Below are 27603 nucleotides of genomic sequence, written 5' to 3' on the forward strand. Positions count from 1 at the left end.
ACTCTATACGTCCATAGAAATGTGTTTTGCATTTGACGCAAGCGGATTTAAACATTGGCCAGTGACACACGACTGTGTTATTTGTGCGTATGTGAATAATGCCAGTAAAAAGAACCACAATTCTTAGCGAATATTTTCAGAATAATGAAAATTGCATGTAAACGGGAGTGAAGAGGTTTGCTTGTGTCAGGTTAACATCTTACTGTGATAAAGTCCTTACTCTGATTATTGGAAGTAATCACTTTATTAGTGAACATGTAAACGTAGTCACTATAAGTGGGCTTAAGAGAAAAGTGTGTGTGTGTGTGTGTTTCAGTGTTTAACCAAAATATCCTCTCTTTTTAATCATCATCATGTGTAACTGCTGCTACTTGTAAAGTTTGGGTACATTTAAAAACCAAGGTTTAGGTTTTGATATTCCAGTTTGTAATTGGAAGATTTTGAACAGATGTTGAACAGCAGATGTTGTTCTTTTGTATTTTTTTTGTATTTTTTTTTTAACCAAAAACATTTAATTTATATGCAGTATTGTACATTGGGGAACTTTGTCAAACCCTTCATATTTATTCCTGGGAAGAGAGAGCGAGTGTGTGAGAGTGTGTGAGAGTGTGTGAGAGTGTGTGAGAGTGTGTGAGAGTGTGTGAGAGTGTGTGAGAGTGTGTGAGAGTGTGAGAGTGTGTGAGAGTGTGTGAGAGTGTGTGAGAGTGTGTGAGAGTGTTTGAGAGTGTTTGAGAGTGTGTGAGAGTGTGTGAGAGTGTGTGAGAGTGTGTGAGAGTGTGTGAGAGTGTGTGAGAGTGTGTGTGTGAGAGTGTGTGAGAGTGTGTGAGAGTGTGTGACAGTGTGTGACAGTGTGTGAGAGTGTGTGACAGTGTGTGACAGTGTGTGAGAGTGTGTGACAGTGTGTGACAGTGTGTGACAGTGTGTGACAGTGTGTGAGAGTGTGTGAGAGTGTGTGAGAGTGTGTGAGAGTGTGTGAGAGTGTGTGAGAGTGTGTGACAGTGTGTGACAGTGTGTGACAGTGTGTGACAGTGTGTGACAGTGTGTGACAGTGTGTGAGAGTGTGTGACAGTGTGTGACAGTGTGTGAGAGTGTGTGTGTGAGAGTGTGTGTGTGAGAGTGTGAGTGTGAGTGTGAGTGTGAGTGTGAGTGTGAGTGTGAGTGTGAGTGTGAGTGTGAGTGTGAGTGTGAGTGTGTGTGTGTGTGTGTGTGTGTGTGTGTGTGTGTGTGAGAGAGTGTGTGTGTGTGTGTGTGTGTGTGTGTGTGTGTGTGTGTGTGTGTGTGTGTGTGTGTGAGAGTGTGTGTGTGTGTGTGTGTGTGTGTGAGAGTGAGTGTGAGAGTGTGTGTGAGAGTGTGTGAAAGTGTGTGTGAGAGTGAGTGTGAGAGTGAGTGTGAGAGTGAGTGTGAGAGTGAGTGTGAGAGTGAGTGTGAGAGTGAGTGTGAGAGTGAGTGTGAGAGTGAGTGTGAGAGTGTGTGAGTGTGAGTGTGAGTGTGAGTGTGAGTGTGAGTGTGAGTGTGAGAGTGTGTGTGAGAGTGTGTGAAAGTGTGTGTGAGAGTGAGTGTGAGAGTGTGTGAGAGTGAGTGTGAGAGTGTGTCGAAATCAATCTAAAATGTGTGTATTTTTGCATTTCTCTTGATGAAGTTTTCCTTTTGTGAGGATAAAACTAACAGCGATATCATCTCTGAATAGATTTACCAAATACAGGTGTGTGTATCTGTATAGTGTGATAGATGGTGTGTGTCTGTGTGTGTCTCTGTATAGTGTGATGTTGTATAAATTGTATGTTTTTATTGTGTTTGTGTTGGTGGTGTATTGAACAGTCCTGGATTGTGCTGGTGTGCATGTACGTCTGTTTTTGGGTTGTGTGTGTGTTGAACAAAAAGGTCAAGTAGTCTGTTGTCGTATATTAAATGTTCTGTTGTGTGTGTGTGTGTGTGTGTGTGTGTGTGTGTTGAACAGAATGAGTCCAGAAACATTGAGATGCTTGCAGCGGCCTGTGCCGTCGGGGTCGGATGCTGCTTTGCTGCTCCTATTGGAGGTGAAAACTCTGGGGATTTGGGATAAAATATGTCAAAACTGAACAAGAACAAGACCTTGTGTGAATGTACCCACCATGTTTATGCAAAGCTCAGAAATTAATAATTTTCCATATTTCTCTAAATTGAGTTCCACACTGTCAAAACTGGCCAAAGATCAAGCCAAATTTGATTTCTCATGCCATGACCCCTTTAATTTTGCCATGCAACACCACAAAATGTTGCAGATAGTGAACATTTTCATTGAAATCTGTTGATGATACAGAGTTTTAACCAGAAAAATGTACTAAAAATAAACATGTATATCAGAAGATATGTCTATATATGTGTACTAATGTAATCATATACGGTCTGCCTCATGTTCTTTGACTCAGTTTTGAAGACAATTTAGTAGGAAATTAAAGTATTCTGGATAGTGCTGTCAAATCGATTAATCACATCCAAAATAAAAATGTATGTTTGCATAATATACACTGATCAGGCATAACATTATGACCGGTGAAGTGAGTAACACTGATGATCTCTTCATCACCTGTTAGTGGGTGGGCTATATTAGGCAGCAAGTGAACATTTTGTCCTCAGAGTTGATGTGTTAGAAGCAGGAAAAATGGGCAAGTGTAAGGATTTGAGCGAGTTTGACAAGGTGCACACCAGGTGCACTATGGGAAGAAGGCGAGCTGGCGGAGGCAGTGATGCTTTGGGCAATGTTCTGCTGGGAAACCTTGGGTCCTCCATCATGTGATGTTCCTTTGACCCGTCTCACCTACCTCAGCATTGCTGAGACCATGTCCAGCCTCTCATGGAGACGGTTTTCCCTGTGTCTGTGGCTCTTTCAGCAGGTTGTGATTAATCGATTTGACAGCACTAATTCTGGAAAATGTTTTAATGTGTATATACTGTACATTTCTTTTCAAATGCATTTTAACTCCACTTAAATACACTCAAATTAGAATTCCACATCCTGTTTGTTTGATTCATCTCTAAATGGCACACAAACCTGGTGTCCACAAAGTAAAAACATTCAAATTAAGACTAAATAATCCCCCAAAATGGCATATTAATTATATGTATTATGTTGTACAATGTTACTTTTGAGTATTTACTGTTAATTTGTCAAGACAATAACTCTATGTGTGTGTGTGTGTGTGTGTGTGTGTGTTTCAGGTGTGTTATTCAGCATTGAGGTCACCTCCACGTTTTTCGCCGTACGAAACTACTGGCGTGGATTCTTTGCTGCTACGTTTAGTGCCTTTATCTTCAGAGTTCTGGCCGTGTGGAACAGAGATGAAGGTGTGTGTGTGTTTGTGTGTTTTAAACTGCCCCTGTTATGCTATTTTAAAGGTTGCTAGTTTTGTTTTGAGTGTCTGAAATGGTTCGATTAAAGATTCAGTCTCTAAACCCCGCCTTTCTGAGAGCTGCTCTGCTCTGATTGGTCAGATGGCCCAGTCTGTTGTGATTGGTCAGAAACCAAACGCTCATTATCATATCTGAATCTCAGCTCTTGACACACAGTGATATGAACAGTAATGATGGTGTGGGTTTTACAGTATCGATCTCATCAATCTGCGTCTGCTCCACATGAACAACACCAACCAAACTCTTCCAGTCTCAGATACAACTACCGTGTTTGAGGGCGGGGCAAAGAGACCCTGTTCAGCCAATGAGCTGACTTTATGCAAATTAGTTACACAGGTTCAGCAGGAAGTGAGACTGAATTACTGAAGACTCGTTTCAGTTCAGAATCACATTCAGATTACACACTGCATGAAAGGTCATGTCCTAAGAAGCATAATAGGGGCACTTTAATATGTTATAAAGCACATGTGATGTATATGTTGAGTGTCATCTCTCTCTCTCTCTCTCTCTCTCTCTCTCTCTCTCTCTCTCTCTCTCTCAGAGACGATCACGGCTCTCTTTAAGACACGGTTCAGGCTGGACTTCCCCTTCGATCTCCAGGAGCTTCCAGCCTTTGCTGTGATTGGGTCAGTTCTGCCACTTTTTTTGTTGTTCTTGTTTCTTTACATTTGTCGAGTACCAACTCTTAACAATGCAAAATTAACTTGTGTATCTGTCCTTAAAACGACACATTTTACCAGGCAAACTAATTTAGCGGATAAAAAGTGAAAGTGATCATGAACTGAGAAATTTTGACATGTAAGGGGTCACTGTACTATAAAAACATCCTGTAAGTTTCAGAACTCAAACGTACTTGTTAGTCCACGAACAGCTTTTATTGAAACCACACTCAGAAAATGACTCGTTTCGGATTTCGTCACATTATTACATCATAGTGCAACGAAAGACCGCCTCTGCAGAAGAAGGTCGACGCCCACTACGTCATCTACATTAGGGGTCTCCAAACTCGGTCCTGTAGAGTTTAGCTCCAACCCCAATTAAACACACCTGAAGCAGGTAATCAGTGTCTTACTAGGGCCTCCAGGACCGAGTTTAGCGACCCCTGATCTACATCTTTGCCTCTTTAGCCCCGCCCACCGATTCGCACATGTCATGTATTAGTAAATACGAGAGCGACGCAAACACAGGATTACTCCAGCAACAAAACCATGGATTACAAGATGTTCTGAAGTGCCACGTTGTGGAAAAAACAGCCTTTGCATTGATCCTAGCGTGGGTGAACTTTATTTTTAAGAAGCTCCAGTCAGATCGTGTCAGTACGACACTTCGTTTGTTCGCTTAGTCACAAGTCACAGTGTTTTTTCCATGTGTCACTATTAATTTGTCTGATAAAGACCGCTTGATGTTCTTATATTAGAGTATTTATACAGTATTGATACTGTAGCGCCGCAGTCAGACTGTGAATTGTTGCTATTTTTTTTTTTTTTATTGAAAACATTCCAGGATTTTCCTCCACATAATGGACGTCAATGGCAACCAATGGTTGAAGGTCCAAATCAATGCAGTTTCAAAGGAAGGGCTTCAGAGGCTCTGCACGATCCCAGATCTAGACAAACCATCTGACATTTTCAAAAAAAAAAAAAAAAAAAGTATATACTTTTTAACCTAATTTCCTCATCTTGCACCAGTGATTGCGTAATCACGTCGGAAAGGTCACGCTAGACATAGGCCGAAGTACCGCCCCCCTGTTTACGAAGTGCTCGTGCGAAGACTAATACAAACATCCTTTAGCAAAAGAAGGTAAAACAACGATGTCGGACGATTTTGGAGTTGGAGATGGAGTGTTTTTTTGGTAAAGGTTGTTTGTATTAGTCCTTGCACATTCTCTTGGGGCGGTACTTCCGCCTACGGCTAGCGTGACCTTTCTTATGTGATTACGTAATTTCTGCATGAGATGAGCAATTTAGGTTAAAAAGTTTATAAATGTTTATAGTCTCTGAAACTGCATTGATTTGGACCTTCAACCGTTGGTTCCCATTGACGTCCATTATGTAGAGAAAAATCCTGGAATGTTTTCCTCAAAAAACTTAATTTCTTTTCCACTGAAGAAAGAAAGACATGAACATCTTGGATGAGATGGGGGTGAGGAAATCATCAGGACATTTTTTTTTAAAGTGAACTAATCCTTTAATGCATTGGATTATGGGATATGGAAGAAAGCATGTAGAGAATGCTGCTTTTGTTAATGTTGTTTTGATCGAAGCCATTTGCTGTAATCTTCAATAAAAGCTTCAGTGAGCGACATCTTCTGTTTTGTCATCAGTAAGATGTAATAACACGTTTAATTTTAATTGACATTTATCAAACAGAATGAACTACACTGCCCGGCCAAAAGAGGCACTTTTCTAAAAGAAAAGTAATTTAGATTTAAATTGGCAAATGAGTCTATGATTGGATCATTATTGCAGTGATTATTATGTTTCTGGCATGCCATATGTTTGGCAGCCGTTCTTCTAACCCTAATTGATGGAGTGTGTAGCTTTTCATTTCTTAAACAACCATGTCAAGATTCATCAGGCTCAGATTGTGAGAGAATATTCACACATGAAGTGGACCTTAAATTCAGTGAAAGTCTTTGGGATGTGCTGCAGGAGACTTTACAGATTGCTGGACTCAATATATATTAAATATAATATATATATTTAAATGTTATAAAGAAATATAAATGTTGTGATGTTATTTCCATCTTGAGGTGCATCAGATTTTGGTCCAGCTCTTGTATTGCCAATGCAAGAGTCCAGCACTCTGTAAAGTCTCCTCCAGCACATCCCAAAGCACGTCCGAACGGCTTTTTTTTTTGGCTGGGCAGTGTGTGAATGGCTTATAAGAATGGCTGTGTGACAAACGATGGTACATTCATTCATAATTTGTTTACACAAAACACTGTGCGTTATCTTGTCAATTATTATTGCGGAAACTATAATGGTAAGGAAAGTTACTCCCTTAAAAAGTAACTGATTGCGGTACTTTTTAAGAAAAGTAATGCGTTGTTACTTTTTCTGACCTGGGCTGGGCTTGTTTTGTTTTTTTATAACCCAAAAGTTCTTTTTTTGTGCAAATGTATAGACCCTTTCTCACCAAAGTTGAAATAATAAGCCTCAGTCTGAGGTAAAAATGCAAGTTGACGCATGTACAGTAGAGGGCGCCGCTCAAACCAAACCTTTCAGCTGTGCTGCCATTCTGGATAAAGGAAGAATAGGACGTAGGAGAAACACTCGCTGGCGCTGCGTCCCAATTCGCATACTATACGTACTAAATAGTATTCGAAAAAATAATTAGTATGTCCCAAATCGTAGTATGTTGAAAAGAGTATTCCAAAGAGACCCGGATGGTCAGAATTCGAAGTGCGGATCGATGCGCACTCTAACGGCTGATATTGCCCACAACCCATTGCGAGATGGACGAGGATTCGATTAGAACTACAAACGCGGATAAAAAGTGTTAAAAAACTACAAACATGACGGTTATGCGAGTCCGATGGTTAAGTAGAGAGAGTTAGATAAAGGGGTTTAAGTGAGCAATTATCAGTATTTAACCTGACGAAACCATATTTATTCAATGTTATCCACATTATATTTCACCTGCAGCAGCATTGAGAACTTTTGTAATGATACGTTTGGCCATTAACTTTGCAAACACATGAGGAGAGTCTCTGCATTAAAGACCCACAAATGGCAGATCAACGTGCGACTACATTTCTCTCCGATACGGTAGGAAATTAAACTGAATGTGGAGGATTTGAACTGTGATGATGATTGACAGGGCAGTTTAAACGGTGACGGGATGCACGTAACTAAGCAACAGAGTCTGTTATAGATGACGAAGTAGAGCGTGCATACTCTTCTGCTACACACTCAAAAGTATGTACTTTTTCTTCACAAATAGAGTACATACTTTTAGGTCGTAGTATAAGTAGGCGAATTGGGATGCAGCAACTTACTTCACCAATATTAACATATTTTTGGTCATGTTTTAATTGAATCATCGAAGATCAGCAGCAAGACATTGGTCAATAAAGTCACAAGTGAGATTAAATGCATAAAAATATTTGTTTTTTTAAAACATTTAATTATTGGAGGTTTGCAAAGTACTCTGATTTTGCGTTTGAGAAGTACTGAATCTTTTTTGTGCAAGTGAGATGAATAAATCCTCACATTTAGTCTACACCTACAATAATGTGTTTACTCAACGCCTCTGCACTTGCTCAAAATTTTTCTCAACATGGGGACAGGAGAGCTGTCAGTCAAATAAATGTGAAAAAGTACCTTGCGTTACTTTTTTGAAAAAGTAACTTGTTACTTTACTAGTTACTTGAAAAAGTAATCTAATTGCGTAACTCAAGTTACTTGTAATGCGTTACCACCAACACTGGTAATGATGGTGGTGTTGAAAATCTTTATTTTAATATGCAAAAGTGTTAGCCAATCACAGCAGTGGGCGTTTACTTCCAACTCTTAAATGAGACACGCCCATCAAAACTGAGTGTTTGAAAGAGAGGGCTAAAAATGAGCTTCTAAATAAGTGTTTTTGATGTAAAAGTCTCATTTTAAGTCTAAGTTTCTCGTCAGTTATACCAGAAATATACATTTTTTCACTACACTAAGTCTACCTGAAGTCCTTTGGTTATTTATGCCTGTGTGATTGTTTGCTATCTTTGCTTATGATGCTCAGTACCGAACATAAATCGTTTGGTGACAATTTACTATAAGTTTTCATTTGTTAGCATTAGTTAACATGAACCAACATTGAACAACACTTCTGCAGCACTTATTAATCCTAGTTACTTATGATAAATAATTGTTCATGTAAACAGTGAGTAATATTACAAAGCGTGAAGAAATGCCTCCTGCTGATTGTTCATGTACCATCCATTTTAGACACTTTGTACCCAACAGATGTTTGATGAAAGCAACACAATGAGCTGTATTATGAATCATTTATTCATGAGCATGTTTATGCCATTAATAATGAATATGCATGATGTCACTCATAACTCACTCTCTCTCTCTCTGCAGAATCGCCAGCGGGTTTGGCGGTGCCTTATTTGTGTATCTGAACAGGCTAATTGTTCAGTTTATGCGAAAACAGAAAACTATTAACAAGTTCCTCATGAAGAAGTGAGTGCGTTTACTTGCTTCTCTGTGATTGTGAGGGCCAAATGTCTAAAAATGTCACAACATATACATCTTGGGATGCTTTTTTTATAATCCTGATAGTGTAGTTAAAATATTATGAGAAAATTAAAGTGTATTTTGATCTTGGAAGAAGGTAAACCTGCTGTAGGAGAGGCAAAAACAACATTATGAGCCTTTAAAAATAGCTTAATATGGGCCCTTCTAAAACCCCTAAAGCTTTCTGATAGACAATTATTATATTACAATTATATTAATTTTGGAACAGTGAAGGTCTATTCATATCAGAAGTGTTTATGTGTGTGTTTCGTGTGCAGGCGTCTGTTGTATCCTGCCCTGGTCACTTTACTGATTTCAACGCTTACTTTCCCTCCGGGCTTTGGGCAGTTCATGGCCGGACAGGTAACACACACACACACACACACACACACTACACAAACACACACACCACACAAAATGGGTTTGTTCCCCAGGCTGTTAAATCCATCCAGTTAATAATCCTAATGAGACAGTTGAGAGAAACATGATGCGTTCATTAATCATTCTTAACAACACACACACCCGTATAAAATACAGAGTAAGGCATCAACTCTCACACACACACACACACACAAAATACACGTATAAAATACACAATGTGGCAATAAAATCCACCATTAGTGGCGTATGACTGCACTCTTGTACAACACATAATTCATTTCTCATCAGTATTTTTGTCTTGTTTTATAGTATGGTAACACTTTACAATAAGGTTTCATTTGTGAACATTGCATTAACTAACAATAAACAATATATTCTTACAGAATTTATCAATCTTTGTTTATGCTAGTTAAACGTTCATGTTCATTTTAGTTCACAGTGCATTAACTAATGTTAACAGATACAACATTTGATCTTGGGGTGGGGTGGAGTGGAGTGGAATAGGGTGGATTAGAGTAGCGTAGAGTGGAATGGAGTGGAGTAGGGTAGGGTAGTGTAGAGTAGCATAATGTGGAGTGGAGTAGGGTAGGGTAGTGTAGAGTAGCATAATGTGGAGTGGAGTAGGGTAGGGTAGTGTAGAGTAGCATAATGTGGAGTGGAGTAGGGTAGGGTAGTGTAGAGTAGCATAATGTGGAGTGGAGTGGAGTAGGGTAGGGTTGATTAGAGTAGCATAATGTGGAGTGGAGTGGAGTAGGGTAGGGTTGATTAGAGTAGCATAATGTGGAGTGGAGTAGGGTAGGGTTGATTAGAGTAGCATAATGTGGAGTGGAGTAGGGTAGGGTTGATTAGAGTAGCATAATGTGGAGTGGAGTGGAGTAGGGTAGGGTTGATTAGAGTAGCATAATGTGGAGTGGAGTAGGGTAGGGTTGATTAGAGTAGCATAATGTGGAGTGGAGTGGAGTGGAGTGGAGTAGGGTAGGGTGGATTAGAGTAGCGTAGTGTGGAATGGAGTGGAGTAGGGTAGGGTAGGGTAGGGTAGGGTAGGGTTGATTAGAGTAGCGTAGTGTGGAATGGAGTGGAGTAGGGTAGGGTTGATTAGAGTAGCATAATGTGGAGTGGAGTAGGGTAGGGTTGATTAGAGTAGCATAATGTGGAGTGGAGTGGAGTGGAGTGGGGTAGGGTGGATTAGAGTAGCGTAGTGTGGAATGGAGTGGAGTAGGGTAGGGTAGGGTAGGGTTGATTAGAGTAGCGTAGTGTGGAATGGAGTGGAGTAGGGTAGGGTTGATTAGAGTAGCATAATGTGGAGTGGAGTAGGGTAGGGTTGATTAGAGTAGCGTAGTGTGGAATGGAGTGGAGTAGGGTAGGGTTGATTAGAGTAGCATAATGTGGAGTGGAGTAGGGTAGGGTTGATTAGAGTAGCGTAGTGTGGAGTGGAGTAGGGTAGGGTTGATTAGAGTAGCATAGTGTGGAGTGGAGTGGAGTAGGGTAGGGTGGATTAGAGTAGCGTAGTGTGGAGTGGAGTGGAGTAGGGTAGGGTTGATTAGAGTAGCATAGTGTGGAGTGGAGTGGAGTAGGGTAGGGTGGATTAGAGTAGCGTAGTGTGGAATGGAGTGGAGTAGGGTAGGGTTGATTAGAGTAGTGTAGTGTGGAGTGGAGTAGGGTAGGGTTGATTAGAGTAGCATAGTGTGGAGTGGAGTAGGGTAGGGTTGATTAGATTAGTGTAGCGTGGAGTGGAGTAGGTTAGGGTGGATTAGAGTAGAGTAGGCAGCATGGAGGGGAGTACGCTAGGGTGGATTAGAGTAGCATAGAGTAGCGTGGAGTGGAGTAGGGTAGGGTGGATTAGAGGAGTGTGGAGTAGGGTAGGGTGGATTAGAGTAGCATGGAGTGGAGTAGGGTAGGGTTGATTAGGGGAGTGTGGAGTAGGGTAGGGTGGATTAGAGTAGCGTAGAGTAGAGTAGGGTAGGGTGGAGTAGAGTAGGGTAGGGTAGAGTAGGGTAGAGTAGGGTAGGGTAGAGTAGAATAGAGTAGAGTAAGGTAGGGTAAGGTAGGGTAGAGTAGAGTAGAGTAGAGTAGGGTAGGGTAGGGTAGAGTAGGGTAGGGTAGGGTAGAGTAGAGTTGAGTTGAGTTGAGTAGGGTAGGGTAGGGTAAGGTAGGGTAAAGTAGGGTAGGGTAGGGTAAGGTAGGGTAAAGTAGGGTAGGGTAGGGTAGGGTAGAGTAGAGTAGGGTAGGGTAGGGTAGAGTAGAGTAGGGTAGGGTAGGGTAGTGTAGGGTTGAGTAGGGTAGGGTAAGGTAGGGTAGAGTAGAGTAGGGTAGGGTAAAGTAGAGTAGGGTAGGGTAGGGTAGGGTAGAGTAGAGTAGGGTAGAGTAGAGTTGAGTAGGGTAGGGTAGAGTAGAGTAGGGTAGAGTAGAGTTGAGTAGGGTAGGGTAGAGTAGAGTAGGGTAGAGTAGAGTAGAGTAAGGTAGGGTAGAGTAGAGTTGAGTAGGGTAGGGTAGAGTAGAGTAGGGTAGGGTAGGGTAGGGTAGTGTAGAGTAGGGTAGGGTAGTGTAGAGTAGGGTAGGGTAGGGTAGGGTAGTGTAGAGTAGGGTAGGGTAGGGTAGAGTAGGGTAGGGTAGAGTAGGGTAGGGTAGGGTAGTGTAGAGTAGGGTAGGGTAGAGTAGAGTAGTGTAGAGTAGTGTAGAGTAGGGTAGGGTAGAGTAGGGTAGGGTAGAGTAGGGTAGGGTAGTGTAGTGTAGAGTAGGGTAGGGTAGGGTAGAGTAGAGTAGTGTAGAGTAGAGTAGAGTAGAGTAGGGTAGAGTAGAGTAAGGTAGAGTAGAGTTGAGTAGGGTAGGGTAGAGTAGAGTATAGTAGGGTAGGGTAGGGTAGAGTAGGGTAGGGTAGGGTAGGGTAGTGTAGGGTAGGGTAGGGTAGTGTAGGGTAGTGTAGAGTAGGGTAGGGTAGGGTAGAGTAGGGTAGGGTAGAGTAGGGTAGGGTAGGGTAGTGTAGAGTAGGGTAGGGTAGGGTAGGGTAGAGTAGTGTAGAGTAGTGTAGAGTAGGGTAGGGTAGAGTAGGGTAGGGTAGTGTAGGGTAGGTTAGTGTAGGGTAGGGTAGGGTAGGGTAGGGTAGGGTAGAGTAGGGTAGGGTAGTGTAGAGTAGGGTAGTGTAGAGTAGGGTAGGGTAGGGTAGAGTAGGGTAGGGTAGAGTAGAGTAGGGTAGGGTAGGGTAGGGTAGTGTAGAGTAGGGTAGTGTAGAGTAGGGTAGGGTAGGGTAGAGTAGAGTAGGGTAGGGTAGTGTAGAGTAGGGTCGGGTAGGGTAGTGTAGAGTAGGGTAGGGTAGGGTAGTGTAGAGTAGGGTAGTGTAGTGTAGAGTAGGGTAGGGTAGGGTAGAGTAGAGTAGGGTAGGGTAGTGTAGAGTAGGGTAGGGTAGGGTAGTGTAGAGTAGGGTAGGGTAGGGTAGTGTAGAGTAGGGTAGAGTAGGGTAGGGTAGGGTAGTGTAGAGTAGGGTAGTGTAGAGTAGGGTAGGGTAGGGTAGGGTAGAGTAGAGTAGAGTAGGGTAGTGTAGAGTAGGGTAGGGTAGGGTAGTGTAGAGTAGGGTAGTGTAGAGTAGGGTAGGGTAGGGTAGAGTAGAGTAGGGTAGGGTAGTGTAGGGTAGGGTAGGGTAGTGTAGAGTAGGGTAGGGTAGGGTAGTGTAGAGTAGGGTAGGGTAGGGTAGGGTAGGGTAGGGTAGTGTTGAGTAGGGTAGGGTAGGGTAGGGTAGTGTAGAGTTGGGTAGGGTAGGGTAGTGTAGAGTTGGGTAGGGTAGGGTAGGGTAGGGTAGGGTAGTGTAGAGTAGGGTAGGGTAGGGTAGGGTAGTGTAGAGTAGGGTAGGGTAGGGTAGAGTAGTGTAGAGTAGTGTAGAGTAGGGTAGGGTAGAGTAGGGTAGGGTAGTGTAGGGTAGGTTAGTGTAGGGTAGAGTAGAGTAGAGTAGTGTAGAGTAGGGTAGGGTAGAGTAGGGTAGGGTAGTGTAGGGTAGGTTAGTGTAGGGTAGAGTAGGGTAGGGTAGGGTAGAGTAGGGTAGGGTAGGGTAGGGTAGTGTAGGGTAGGGTAGGGTAGGGTAGTGTAGAGTAGGGTAGGGTAGGGTAGGGTAGAGTAGTGTAGAGTAGTGTAGAGTAGGGTAGGGTAGAGTAGGGTAGGGTAGTGTAGGGTAGAGTAGGGTAGGGTAGTGTAGGGTAGGTTAGTGTAGGGTAGAGTAGGGTAGGGTAGGGTAGTGTAGAGTAGGGTAGGGTAGGGTAGAGTAGTGTAGAGTAGTGTAGAGTAGGGTAGGGTAGTGTAGGGTAGGTTAGTGTAGGGTAGAGTAGTGTAGAGTAGTGTAGAGTAGGGTAGGGTAGAGTAGGGTAGGGTAGTGTAGGGTAGGTTAGTGTAGGGTAGAGTAGTGTAGAGTAGTGTAGAGTAGGGTAGGGTAGAGTAGGGTAGGGTAGTGTAGGGTAGGTTAGGGTAGGGTAGGGTAGGGTAGGGTAGAGTAGAGTAGGGTAGGGTAGGGTAGAGTAGGGTAGGGTAGGGTAGTGTAGGGTAGGGTAGGGTAGGGTAGTGTAGAGTAGGGTAGGGTAGAGTAGAGTAGAGTAGAGAATATGTCTTTAATCACTTTTTTCTTATCTGTATACCTCATTTGGCAATATTTTTTTTAATTTAAGCATGAAACTAACAATATTGTGAGGTTTATGCTTAAAATAATAAAGTGAATACTAAAGCTCATTGATGTTAATAAGATGTAACTGTCTTTATAGCTCACACAAAAGGACACCCTGGTTTCATTCTTTGACAACCGCACTTGGACAAAGCAAGGAATCACAGAAGACTTTACTTACGACAGTCACTCGACCGCCTGGAAACATCCGCAGGCTAATGTCTTCGTGGTCCTCGTCATCTTCATCGTCATGAAGGTAAATCTCAACGCTTGATTTTTATCCAGACATTGTTTGGTTTTTCACATACTGGTTAAAACATCCTGATCTCAGGACCAAAATGCATCTGTAGCCGTCAGGTGGTACAAGTTTTTTAAGTTTTAAGTTGTTGTAATGTTACGTGCTTTGAGACCTTCGGTAATTTAAAGGGCTCATGGACTGCATTGTTTTATAGCCTTATAATGTTTCCTGGGGTGCATGTATAATGTTACATCAAAAATGGTCATAATATAGAAATAAAAGGTTTGATTGACAGCTCCAGCGATTGTAAAGGGATCATTCTTTGATCGCTTTCTATATATAACCACAGTTTAAAAACAGATTATTTTCGTCTACTAAGAGAAACGATGTGAAGTTGAGCGTCTAGTCACTGGTTTGATTTACTGACACACAGACACAGATCATCTGACTGTACATGAATCATATCAGAAATCACTGATCACAGATCAGGCGTTAAAATGAACACGGTTACTCACATGTTGTGGCGTTACTGTCGAGTCCGTATCGTGAAAGTCTGTTTGTAAAGCCTGCGCCGAAATTGCGACTGATTTCCCAAAGAATCCACAGTGAAATGAAGCGAACACAAATAAATAATGCTCAGCTGAGACACTCACATTGTTGAAGATAAATCAGCTCATTCCTAGCATTAGGATCCTTCGGAAGGGAATGTTATTTTTATTCCGTTCGTCTCTCCTCGTCATCTCACTAACACTCCAGTGGGCGGAGCCAAAGATGTGATGATGAATTAGGCGTTGATCTTTCACCGATCTATGATTCGTTCTCTGGGCTTGGCTATAATAAAAGCTGTTTTTGGACTAACAAGGAAGTTTTCAATTCTATTCTTACAGTATGATGATCTATCTTGTATGTCAAAAGCCCAAGGAAAATTGGATTTCTCAGTTCATGATCCCTTTAACGCTTTGCAGACTCTGCTCTGGCTGCGTTTTGGAGGAGGCGTGGCTTCCTCTCCAGAACATTTACTGACACTGAAATGAGCTCATTAACACATTACCGCCCACATTTACATATCAACACATATTCAGTATTTGAATGACTGTATGAAGTGCGTTAGCCAATCACAGCAGATGTCATTCACTGTATGTGTAGAGCTTCTGTAGCCCCACCCCTTTTCTTACAGATTTATGAAGGAAAGACTCGTTTTAAAATCTTCCCGGTCTAAATGACATGTGTTATGACATCCGCTTCAAACATTACAGTGCTCATGATAACTCTACGTTTACTCTACGTTTCGTTTACTCTACTATAAGTAAATCCTCTGACTTGAGCGACTGGAGATTTCAATTCCCTCCAAAAACAAAACAAAAGTGCCCCATGCTCCCAGCTATAGAAGTCACTGGCTAAGTGTTTGTGAAGACTTGCATCGCTCGCTACCTGTGTGTGTGTGTGTGTGTGTGTGTGTGTGTGTGTGTGTGTCGCCTTGGCAACCTCATCAGAACCCAGACGAAAACCTGTCACAGCACAGGAAGTGATGTCGTCAGCGTTGCCATGGGGACAAGTGCCCTATGTGTCCTTTTGCTGAGCAGGAACCTTTGACTTAACCTGTGTGGCTTCATCTAGAACTACTTTGGGGCAGGTTTGTCTCCAGAAGAGAGAGCTAAATCTGACAAAACCTCCCTTTGGAAGTACAATTTACAAGTAATATACTACTTTTTTTTAAAATTATGAACATGTTAAGTTAATTAGCGGTATGTTTAAGCTTTGGGTTGCTCACTAGTAATTAAAAATAGATTAATTTAAAACAAAAAACAAAATGTCCTCACTAATATATTAAGTAATGATGCATTCAGTTGATCAAAAGTGACATTTATGATGTTACAAAAAAGATTTTATTTTATATAATTGCTGTTTTAAACTTTCTATTTATCAAAGAATACTAAAAATAAAATGCATCAGTTTCCACAGAAATATGAACACTGATAATAATCATAAATCCTCATATGAGAATGATTAGTGAAGGATCATGTGACACTGAAGACTGGAGTAATGATGATAAATTCAGCTTTGATCACAGGAATAAATGACATTTCACTATATATTCACATAGAGAACAGCTGATTTACATTATAATAATATTTCAAATTTTTACTGTAATTTTTATTAAATAAATGCAGCCTTGACTTCTTTCAAAAACATAAAATGTTTGAAAAATGCACACAATAACTGAGGGGATGCCAGCAGGTAGAGAGAAAGCGCAGAGCAGATTTCTGCGGTGTCTGTCCATTTTTTGGTGCCAAGAGAGAGGAAGAAAGGAAGGAAGGAAGGAGAGAATATTATGCAATGATCTCTCTATCCACCCACAGCTTTCAAGCGCTCTCCAACATAATTCACATAACACTTATGTAACATTCGCACTGAATCCCACCTCGACCCGTTCTGTTCTCGCAGGAACCATCGATTGTGCGCCGTGTGTGTGTGTGTGTGTGTGTGTTTGCTTTAGTGCGTGACTTTCTCTTTTAATTAACTTCTGTTGTTCTGAATCAACCAATTAGACTGCTTTGCTAATTACACACAGTTCATTTCAGGATTCACCTCACATTCGGTGACGTGTGTGTGTTTTACCTTTCTGTGTGTGTGTGTGTGTGTGTGTGTGTTTGTGTGTGTGTGTGTCTAATTAACAAATACACTGAAATTCTATTTCCAGATTGGAGCAAAAGTTCAGACTTTGTGTAGTTGTGCGTGTTTGTGTGTTGCCATTTGCTCAATATAATTAGTTTATCTGTCTCAAGTTATTAAAATGAAAGGTGACTTTAGATTTGTTTCCACTCGCTAATGAGATCACACACACAATACACACTTTTATCGTTTTATTCTGTTTGCTTGTTATTGTTCATTTGGGGGTCACTTTTTTATTTTCAGTTAAATCAATGTAATATATTTGTGTTCAATAATATTTTTCTTTTTTAATTTGTATTTTGGGAGGATTTCATGGTACTAGTTCTAGTTTTTTTCTAATGTTTTTTTATTACTTTACAATTAAAGCAGTATTTCATGTTAAAATAGAGACAGTGCCTTTATATTGTATCTTTCTGTTCTGTTTGTTCTATAATTTGTCTATTTGTTATTATTTTATTACTGAAGACTCACTTGTTGTCAATAATGTTTGAACTTTATATTAGTTAGGCTAGTAGAAGTATCAGAAAGTGGGACGTGAGTGTTATTTTGTGATTCTTTTATATTTACACATCTGACAGTCATTTAATTTTCTATTGTAGTCTGATGAGGAAATCATACAGTCGAGGCATAAACTGTCATGCAGATGACAGACGTGACAGTTTTTGCGTCAGATGTATAGCTAACCGTTGATCTGTAAGGATATTTGTGGATTTGATGTGTTGTGATGCACACAGGCGCATGTGTGAATATCACACCCCTCTGGTTTGTCATATGGCAGGCTATTGTGTGTGTAGAGACACGCAGACAGGCCTGAGCTACATACTCACTGATCCAAACAAACGGTTGGAAACTTCCGAATCAGAATTCCCACTTTTTTTCTCTCTTTTTGCTCTGGGCTGTGTGTTGCTGCTGTTGTTCTGTAATAACCAGCTATGTAATTTCGTCACACTACACTACAAGTTGGGAAAAATAGCTTGTTAATGGAAATAACTGAATTACTGTAATGCTCCTGAAAAATGAATTCTACCAAGATAATATCTTTAGCCCTTTTAGTTAGTTAATCCCTCAACACTGATGATAATATTGGCTAATATTCTCCTCTCACCTTGGTTAAATCAGCACAAAAGTTGTTGCAGAGGTATTGGATTTTGGTGAAATATTACGAAAGTGTTTGTTTGTGTTTAATTGAGTGTTAATGTATTCTCTCGTACAGTTCTGGATGTCTGCTTTAGCCACAACTCTTCCTGTACCATGTGGAGCCTTCATGCCTGTTTTTGTCATTGGTAAGATGGTTTTGCTTTAAAATATTGCTTTTTTTAAGGCAAGACATCCCAGGTGAATAGGGTACAAAACTTAGCTAATAAATCTCAGCATAGTTGATCACAGTAGATTGTGTTATCTTACAAGTTCTCTGAAATGTTATGTTTAAATTCGCAAACGAGACATTATTGTATTGAATTAATATAATAAATAGAATATAAATCTTAACATTGCATAAAGCTAATCCAATTCAAATTATTTTATCATTTTGATGACCTATTAGAGTTAAAGGATTTTGGATTCCTTGTTTTTATCACCCTATAGATCCGAAAATACTGTGAACGGATAGAAAAAAACACATTTTCATCATGTTTTTAGCATATAAAATATATATCAGGCGAATGATATATGAACAAACCCCTCGCTAAAAATCTTCAGAATATAGATGGGAATAAAACTCTTAAGTTTTGGTCTATATAAGTGCAGCTGAAGTGGAGGAAGAACTCTTACTTTACAAGACTTTACATATATCGATTGTAACTGAAATCTACAGTTGCAAATAGATAAAGTGCAATAAAATGAGCACTTAAATGTGTATTTAAATGTATATAGCAATGTCTCAAAACTGACAAGTGCATGAAAAATACGTACCTGTAGTATCTTGCCTTAAAATATTACATTTTCAAAATATTTTATGTGATATATTTAAACAAAATTGATGGAGACTTGAAAACGTGACCTGTGAATGTGTGTGTGTGTTTCAGGTGCTGCATTTGGCCGTTTGGTGGGTGAAAGTATGGCCGCATGGTTTCCAGAGGGCATTAATACGGACGGAACCATCTATCCCATAGTTCCTGGAGGATACGCTGTTGTGGGTGAGAATCAAACACATGCTCATACACGGGGTGTGCTTTAACAGACATGTTCACACACACGTTCATCACAGCTAATTACCTTTTATGGAAATTGCCTCAGCGTCGCCATAGTGATTTTAAGAGGCATTGATTTAGTTGTGTTGTGTTGGGATTGTTTGTTTTGATTGTTAGTAAGAGGAAGTCTTTGATTAGTAACCACTAGATTTAATTATGACATAACAATAACCCCTCTTGAATACTTATTATTTTACTTATCGTTTAATAGACAATATAGAGAGGGGTTCAGAGAAGTGTAGGATTTTGACCAAATATTTCTCTTAAATAGAATATTTTTTAATATTTAAAATAGAATATTAATGAATACAATATTTTAATATTTCTACTTAGATTGTGCATTAAATATAAATAAATAATACAACCCCAAATCAGAAAAGGTTGGGACAGTATGGAAAACGCAAAAAAAAAAAAAAAAGAAGTGATTTCTAAATTTACTTTGACTTGTATTTCATTGCAGACAATATGAACACAAAATATTTCATGTTTTGTCTGGTCAACTTCATGTCATTTGTAAATATGCATCCTTTCCTGTCATTCAGACCTGCAACACATTTCAAAAAAAGTTGGGACAGGAGCAATTTAGGGCTAGTAATGAGGTAAAATGGTTAAATAATGATGTGATTTGAAACAGGTGATGTCAACAGGTGATTGTAATTATGATTTGGTACAAAAGCAGCATCCAAGAAAGGTCTAATCCTTTAGGAGCAAAGATGGGCTGAGGATCGCCAGTTTGGCAACAAATACGTGAGAAAATTATTGAAATGTTTAAAAACAATGTTCCTCAAAGAAAGATAGGAAGAGATTTGGATATTTCACATTCAACAGTGCATAACATAATTAAAAGATTCAAGGAATCTGGAGGAATTTCAGTGTGTAAAGGACAAAGGCGCAAGCCTAAGCTGAACAACCGTGATCTCCGATCCCTCAGGCGGCACTGCATCAAGAATCGTCATTCATCTAGAAGCGATATCACCACATGGGCTCAGGACTACTTTGGCAAACCTTTGTCAAGTACCACAATACGTAGTTACATCCACAAATGCCAGTTAAAACTGTACTGTGCCAAAAGGAAGCCCTATGTTAACAGTGTCCAGAAGCGCCGTCGACTTCTCTGGGCTCGAGGCATCTGGGATGGACCATCACACAGTGGAAACGTGTACTGTGGTCAGATGAAGCAGTATTTCAGGTATTTTTTGGGAGGAATGGACGCCGTGTGCTCCGGACCAAAGAAGAAAAGGATCATCCAGACTGTTACCAGCAACAAGTCCAAAAGCGGCAAAGGTAACTTGCACTTCTGTGAAGGCACCATTAATGCTGAAAAGTACATAGAGATTTTGGAGCATAATATGCTGCCCTCAAGAAGACATCTTTTCCAGGGACGTCCATGCATATTTCAACAAGACAATGCAAAACCACATTCTGCACACATTCTGCAGTCCTGGCTGCGGAGGAAGAGGGTTCGGGTATTTGACTGGCCTGCCTCAGTCCCGACCTGTCTCCAATAGAGAATGTGTGGAAGACCCCGTACTGTTGCCCACCTTAAGACTTGTTTGCAGGAAGAATGGGACAAAATTACACCTGAAACACTTCATCACTTGGTGTCTTCAGTCCCTAAACGTCTTTTAAGTGTTGGCAACATTACAAAGTGGTAAATGCTTTATTGTCCCAACTTTTTTTTAAATGTGTTGCAGGTCTGAATGACAGGAAAGGATGCATATTTACAAATGACATGAAGTTGACCAGACAAAACATGAAATATTATGTGTTCATATTGTCTGCAATGAAATACAAGTCAAAGTAAATTTAGAAATCACTTCTTTTTTTTTTTTTTTGCGTTTTCCATACTGTCCCAACTTTTTCTGATTTGGGGTTGTAGATAAAAAATATCAAATTTTTATACATTTATTGGTTACACTTTACAATAAGGTTTCATTTGTTGCCCGAGTTACAACTACTTCCTGTTTCATGGCGAAACATCAAACTTTGTGAGGCCGCCACGGACATGCCCTTCAGGGAAAACTCAAGATATTCGCAATTTAACTTTGCAAAGGCCTTTAGATTAGACTGTGCAAATTTGATGTTGATCTGATTAAATCTCTAGGAGGAATTTGTTAAAGTGCAACGTCTGGAAATGGCAAAAACTGCAAAGAATTTGCAGAGAAAATTCAAAATATCTCACTTCCTGTAGGGTTTTCAGATTTTGCTTCCAGGGACTTTTTTGTAGGTATTGGGCTGTTAAATGTGTCTACCGAATTTCATACTCGTACGTGAAAAAAACGTAGTATGAATGGCACTTATTTGAAATTTTGTAGGTGGCGCTATCGAGCCATTTTGCCACGCCATTTTTAATTCTGAAACCCATATCAGACGTAAATTTACACCACTTCTAACGCGTGTGCAAACTTTCATGAGTTTTTGAGCACGTTTAGCCCCTCAAAAATGTGATTCATTTTGGAGAAGAAGAAGAATAGGCTGAGCAAATACAATAGGGTCCTCAAACCATCAGTGCTCGGGCCCTAAAAATGAAGGTATAACTAGAAATTTATATTTGTATTTCAAAATGTATATTTGCTGACTCTTTACATCAGTATTGTGCATGTTTGACTATTACATTTCTTTGAATTTCAATTCAGTTTATTCCTCCTTGTCAATTTATCACTTTGAATAAGTTGAGTTGAATTGGTCAGCAGTTTGTGTTCATTTGGTATTGTTGGTTTTCTTTTTGCTTTATTAATTTAAAGTGAACCACCAATGTTTTTCATTTGTTTTGTTAAAACTCTCTCTTGTGGACACAGCAGAGTTTTTACCATGGGGATTTTGGAGATCTCTTTTTATCACTCAGAAATCAGAAAAATACTGTCGACAGAAAACATTTTCACCGTGTTTTTAGGAACAAAATGTTATAAAAATTTAAATCAAGACTATATGATCAAACCTAGAACCACTAGAAACCTTCAGAATATAGATAGGAATAAAAGTGTAAGTTTTGGTGTGTGTAAGTGCAGCTGAAATGGAGAACAAACTTTTTAAAGAGATGTATTGTAATTGAAATCTACAGACGTGAATAGATAAAGTGCAATAAAATAAACACTTAAAAGTGTATTTGGGATGTTTTCTTTTACACTTGCCTGAAAGACATGTTAAGGAAGCAAAATAAGCCATAACTGACCAGTGTGTGAGAAAATATTGGTTTTGTCTATAGTGACCCCTAGAGGTCAATGATCGCGCCGGCGCGACCACCTGCATTTTTTTCTTATCAGTGCCAAAGAGACTCAAATAACTGTTGATTTTTATCATTCAGGCAAGTGTTATACATCATTGTAATCTGTTAAGTATCTACTTTCATTTGTGTATACTCACAATAAAAACTAAATGTTGAACTCTCTCTCTGTTTAGGAGCGGCGGCGTTATCTGGAGCGGTCACACACACCGTTTCCACTGCCGTGATCGTGTTTGAGTTGACGGGTCAGATAAGTCACATTCTGCCCATCATGATCGCTGTGATTCTCGCCAACGCCGTCGCTCAGAGTCTTCAGCCATCCATCTACGACTCCATAATACGCATTAAGAAGCTGCCTTACCTGCCCGAGCTCGGCTGGGGTCACCACGAGTGAGTTTCTCTGTCTGTCCGTCCGGCTTCTGCTACCATATTTTCAAAACACTCTTTTATCTCAGTCAGTCAAGTCATTCCCTTGATTTGCAACTAGTTAAGATGCGTATTACAACTTACATTTAAAAAAAAAATACAACAATTCATCTTTGACTGTGCGTTCACACCAGACGTGACTTGCGCGAATATATTGCGCTATTCGCACGTAGTTGGACGCTTGAACATTTTGAGTATATATATATATATATATTGCTTATATATTGCATATATATAGCTCAAATTGAGTAAAGAGAGTGCTTTTTACAACTTACCAGACTGTCCGACCTCCTCACTCACTTTCTTCCAAGCAAGATCCTTTTTATTTCCTGTTTCTATAAAGTGTGAAGATGTATCGTACAGCTCCAGGTATCCACATGTGATTTTGTCCTCCTTGTTGTCACTACTAGAGCAAGCTCCTGATTGGTTAACCCGGCGCGAATATCCGCCAAAGTTTTGATTTTTCAACTTGTGCAAAAATCAAACACCCGAAACGCTCAATTCGCGCTGTCATTCGCGCGAATCGCTAGCCTAGAAATCTAGATGCACCCTATCGGCAGCAAATGTAATTGGCAACCAGGGCGTCTTGCAACTCTTCGTTGGCTTGCGAGCTGGAAAAACCAAACTCTAGTCAGGCCAATCACATCATGTATAGAGTCGGTGGGCGGGCTTAAAGGGTTAGTTCACCCAAAAATGAAAATTCTGTCATTAATTACTTACCCTCATGTCGTTCGACACCCGTAAGACGTCCGTTCATCTTCGGAACACAAATGAAGATATTTTGGTTGTGCATTGTGCCAATGGAGGCCTTTCAGAGCCATCAGATTTCAACTAAAATATCTTCATTTGTGTTCTGAAGATGGAGGTCTTACGGGTGTCGAACGACATGAGGGTGAATAATTAATGACAGAATTTTCATTTTTGGGTGAACTAACCCTTTAACATAATGATGGCAGAGTTGCCAGAATGTCTATTCGCGTCTTTGCGTTGACTTTACATGTAAATCACTCACGCTTAACGCTTCATTCGCATCTGGTGTGAACGCACCATGAGTCTGGCTGTGTCAGGGTCATTATAGATAAATCAAACTAAAACAATAGCAAAACATTTTCCTTTGTTAAAACAAAATAAAATATAAAACTTATTTTGTTTTAGCTAGTTGTCATTTTCATTTAGTTTTAACTTGATGTGCTAATATAACTATTACTAAATCTGTAGTAAAACTATATAAACATTAAAAAACACGGACCCACTTTATATTAGGTGGCCTTAACTACTATGTACTAACATTTTAATTAATCATTTGATACAATGCACTTCTTGTGTACATACATGTTTTTACATTGTACTTACATTTAAAAAAAACCTGCATGTAATTACATCTGTAATTAATTTCTGTAGTTACATTGTTAATTACACAGTTGACACTTCCCTTACACCTAACCCTACCCTTAAACTTACCCATACCACCACACCTGTCCCTAACCTTACCCATATCCCACCTAAATATCAGCAAAGGTGTTTTGCAATACAATTTGAACACAGTAAGTACATTGTACTTATTTTTTGATGTAAGTACATAGTAGTTAAGGCCACCTAATATAAAGTGGGGCCAAAAACACTAATAAGTTACAAAAGCATACAACAAAATCATTAAAACTTTGATTAAAAGTAATTAAAATTTGAAATTGAAAATACAAAACAATTGAATTAATGGGCTGTGTGTAATTATATTGTAAGAAAAAAATCTTATTTTTATCAGTGCCAAAAAAAGATTTTTGTCTTGTTGTCCAGAACAAATATCTAAAAATTCCTAAATTTACTTGAGATGGTAAGTAATGACTTAAAATACTAAGTCTTGTTTTCTCATTAAAATGAAGTGCGTTTGTGTTTAAAAGAAGAAAAATATCTACCAATGGGGTCAGAAAAATCAACTTAAGTCAAATGAAAAACAAGTAAATTTTTCTGGCCCCATTTTAAGCAAAAACACACACTTAATTTTTATATTTTCTTTGGTCATTTTGCTTCTCATGTAAATGTATCTTAATTTAAAGAATGTTTTGATAATTGTACTGGAAAACAATACTCAGTTGTCAGTGTAATCAAATCCAAATCTGTTCCTTCAAAGAAAGTTGCAGCTTAAATATTAATTCACGTCCGGGTTTCAGAACTTATAAACAAACCGTTGTAATAACTAAAGAAATAAAATAATTGGCAAATGCGTTTTTAATGCAATTAAAAGATAAAATTATTATTTTATTGTTACATTTAAAGGGTTAGTTCACCCAAAAATTAAAATTCTGTCATTAATGACTGACCCTCATGTCGTTGGACACCCGTCAGACCTCCGTTCATCTTCAGACACAAATGAAGATATTTTAGTGTAAATCTGATGCCTCTGAAAGTCCTCCATTGGCTCAACTTTACACTCTCAAGACCCTTAAAAGACACTAAAGACGTCGTTACAAAGTCCATGTCACTACAGTGGTTCTAAAATAACTTTATGAATCGGCGACAATAGTTTTTGTGCGCAAAAAAACCCTAAATAACGACTTACATAGTGATGACGATTTCAAACACGGCCTCATGAAGCTTTGAAGCGTTATGAATCAGTGAGCCGAATCATGATTCGGATCGCGTGTCAAACCCATAGACTGTAAAAAAATATGGATGTAGTGTTCGTGACGTCACCCATAGGATTCTGATGAGCCGTTCTGAACCGCAAAGTAGGGACGAGATGGCCGTTGCCATCTTGGCAGCGCGTCATCGCGCGTCACTCCCGGATAACAGAAAATGGGCAAAAAGGCGGGGCATGGGCGGAGCTTAAGTGACGCGATGACTAACAGACAGCAGATAAATGGCTATCCACCTGTCACTCGAAGTGGCCACGCCCTTAATTATGCAGAATTTTAAGGCTTTATATAATGTAAACGAATGAGTTATAAAAAAATTCACCCCCCTCACAGTTGTCATGAAGGGCAAAATGAGCCGTATAGACCAAAAGCACAATTTGTACCAGGCTCTAAACATGTTTTATTCTGCTCTAAAGTTGGCCATTTTAACATGGGGCTCAAGTCGATGAATTGCAGTTTGAGGCACTTCCGTATTGGCTTCAAGAGAAACTGCGGGAGGTTGCCACTTCTGAAATTTGGCACTTCTGAAACTGCTGAAATTTGGCGATTCAAACCGCTGAATCGACTCAGTGATTCATAACGCTTCGAAGCTTCATGATGCTTTGTTTTGAAATCGTCATCACTATGTAAGTCGTTATTTAGGGTTTTTTTGCGCACAAAAACTATTGTCGCCGATTCATAAAGTTATTTTAGAACCACTGTAGTGAGATGGACTTTGTAACGACGTCTTTAGTACCTTTTAAGGGTCTTGAGAGTGTAGAGTACCATTGAGCCAATGGAGGCTTTTCAGAGCATCAGATTTACACTAAAATATCAAGTCAAAGGTCTGACGGGTGTCGAACGACATGAGGGTGAGTAATTAATGACAGAATTTTCATTTTTGGGTGAACTAACCCTTTAACTATATTTACAAATTTACAAAACTTTTTTGTTGTTAATTTAAAAAATGTTTTATTTGGCATCAATACATTTTTCCTTTTTTGATTGAGTGGCACTCATAGTCTATGACCAGAGTCTTTGACCAGAGTCTATGACCAGAGTCTATGACCAGAGTCTTTGACCAGAGACTTTGACCAGAGACTTTGACCAGAGACTATGACCAGAGTCTATGACCAGAGTCTATGACCAGAGTCTTTGACCAGAGTCTATGACCAGAGACTATGACCAGAGTCTATGACCAGAGTCTTTGACCAGAGTCTTTGACCAGAGTCTATGACCAGAGTCTATGACCAGAGTCTATGACCAGAGTCTTTGACCAGAGTCTATGACCAGAGACTATGACCAGAGTCTATGACCAGAGCCTTTGACCAGAGACTATGACCAGAGACTATGACCAGAGACTATGACTAGAGACTTTGACCAGAGTCTATGACCAGAGTCTATGACCAGAGTCTATGACCAGAGTCTATGACCAGAGACTATGACCAGAGACTATGACCAGAGTCTATGACCAGAGTCTATGACCAGAGACTATGACCAGAGTCTATGACCAGAGACTATGACCAGAGACTATGACCAGAGACTATGACCAGAGTCTATGACCAGAGACTATGACCAGAGACTATGACCAGAGACTATGACCAGAGACTATGACCAGAGACTTTGACCAGAGTCTATGACCAGAGTCTATGACCAGAGTCTATGACCAGAGTCTATGACCAGAGACTATGACCAGAGACTATGACCAGAGTCTATGACCAGAGTCTATGACCAGAGACTATGACCAGAGACTATGACCAGAGACTATGACCAGAGTCTATGACCAGAGTCTATGACCAGAGTCTATGACCAGAGTCTATGACCAGAGACTATGACCAGAGACTATGACCAGAGTCTATGACCAGAGTCTATGACCAGAGACTATGACCAGAGTCTATGACCAGAGTCTATGACCAGAGTCTTTGACCAGAGACTATGACCAGAGACTATGACCAGAGACTATGACCAGAGACTATGACCAGAGACTATGACCAGAGTCTATGACCAGAGTCTATGACCAGAGACTATGACCAGAGACTATGACCAGAGTCTATGACCAGAGTCTATGACCCGAGACTTTGACCAGAGACTATGACCAGAGACTATGACCAGAGACTTTGACCCGAGTCTATGACCAGAGACTTTGATCAGAGACTTTGACCAGAGACTATGACCAGAGACTTTGACCAGAGTCTATGACCAGAGTCTATGACCAGAGTCTTTGACCAGAGACTATGACCAGAGACTTTGACCAGAGACTATGACCAGAGACTATGACCAGAGTCTATGACCAGAGTCTATGACCAGAGTCTATGACCAGAGTCTATGACCAGAGTCTATGACCAGAGACTATGACCAGAGACTATGACCAGAGACTATGACCAGAGACTTTGACCAGAGACTTTGACCAGAGACTATGACCAGAGACTATGACCATAGACTATGACCATAGACTATGACCAGAGACGTTGACCAGAGACTTTGACCCGAGACTTTGACCCGAGACTTTGACCCGAGTCTATGACCAGAGACTTTGACCAGAGACTTTGACCCAAGTCTATGACCAGAGACTTTGACCCGAGTCTATGACCAGAGACTTTG

General features: G+C 40.0%; 1 protein-coding gene across 1 annotated transcript in view; it reads left to right on the top strand.

Annotated features, from left to right (window-relative positions):
* The window catches only part of clcn2b (chloride channel, voltage-sensitive 2b), a 106497-nt gene that overhangs the window by 52096 nt on the left and 26798 nt on the right, over positions 1-27603 (top strand). Inside the window, exons 7-15 of the mRNA XM_079822874.1 lie at positions 1958-2036; positions 3199-3324; positions 3932-4016; positions 8466-8567; positions 8900-8984; positions 13742-13897; positions 17766-17835; positions 18577-18687; positions 22141-22354. Coding sequence (XP_079679000.1) covers positions 1958-2036; positions 3199-3324; positions 3932-4016; positions 8466-8567; positions 8900-8984; positions 13742-13897; positions 17766-17835; positions 18577-18687; positions 22141-22354 — 1028 coding nt within the window. The remainder of the gene's footprint in view (positions 1-1957; positions 2037-3198; positions 3325-3931; positions 4017-8465; positions 8568-8899; positions 8985-13741; positions 13898-17765; positions 17836-18576; positions 18688-22140; positions 22355-27603) is intronic.

Source organism: Gobio gobio (assembly GCF_949357685.1).
Source record: "Gobio gobio genome assembly, chromosome: 8".
Classification (NCBI taxonomy): Eukaryota; Metazoa; Chordata; class Actinopteri; order Cypriniformes; family Gobionidae; genus Gobio; species Gobio gobio.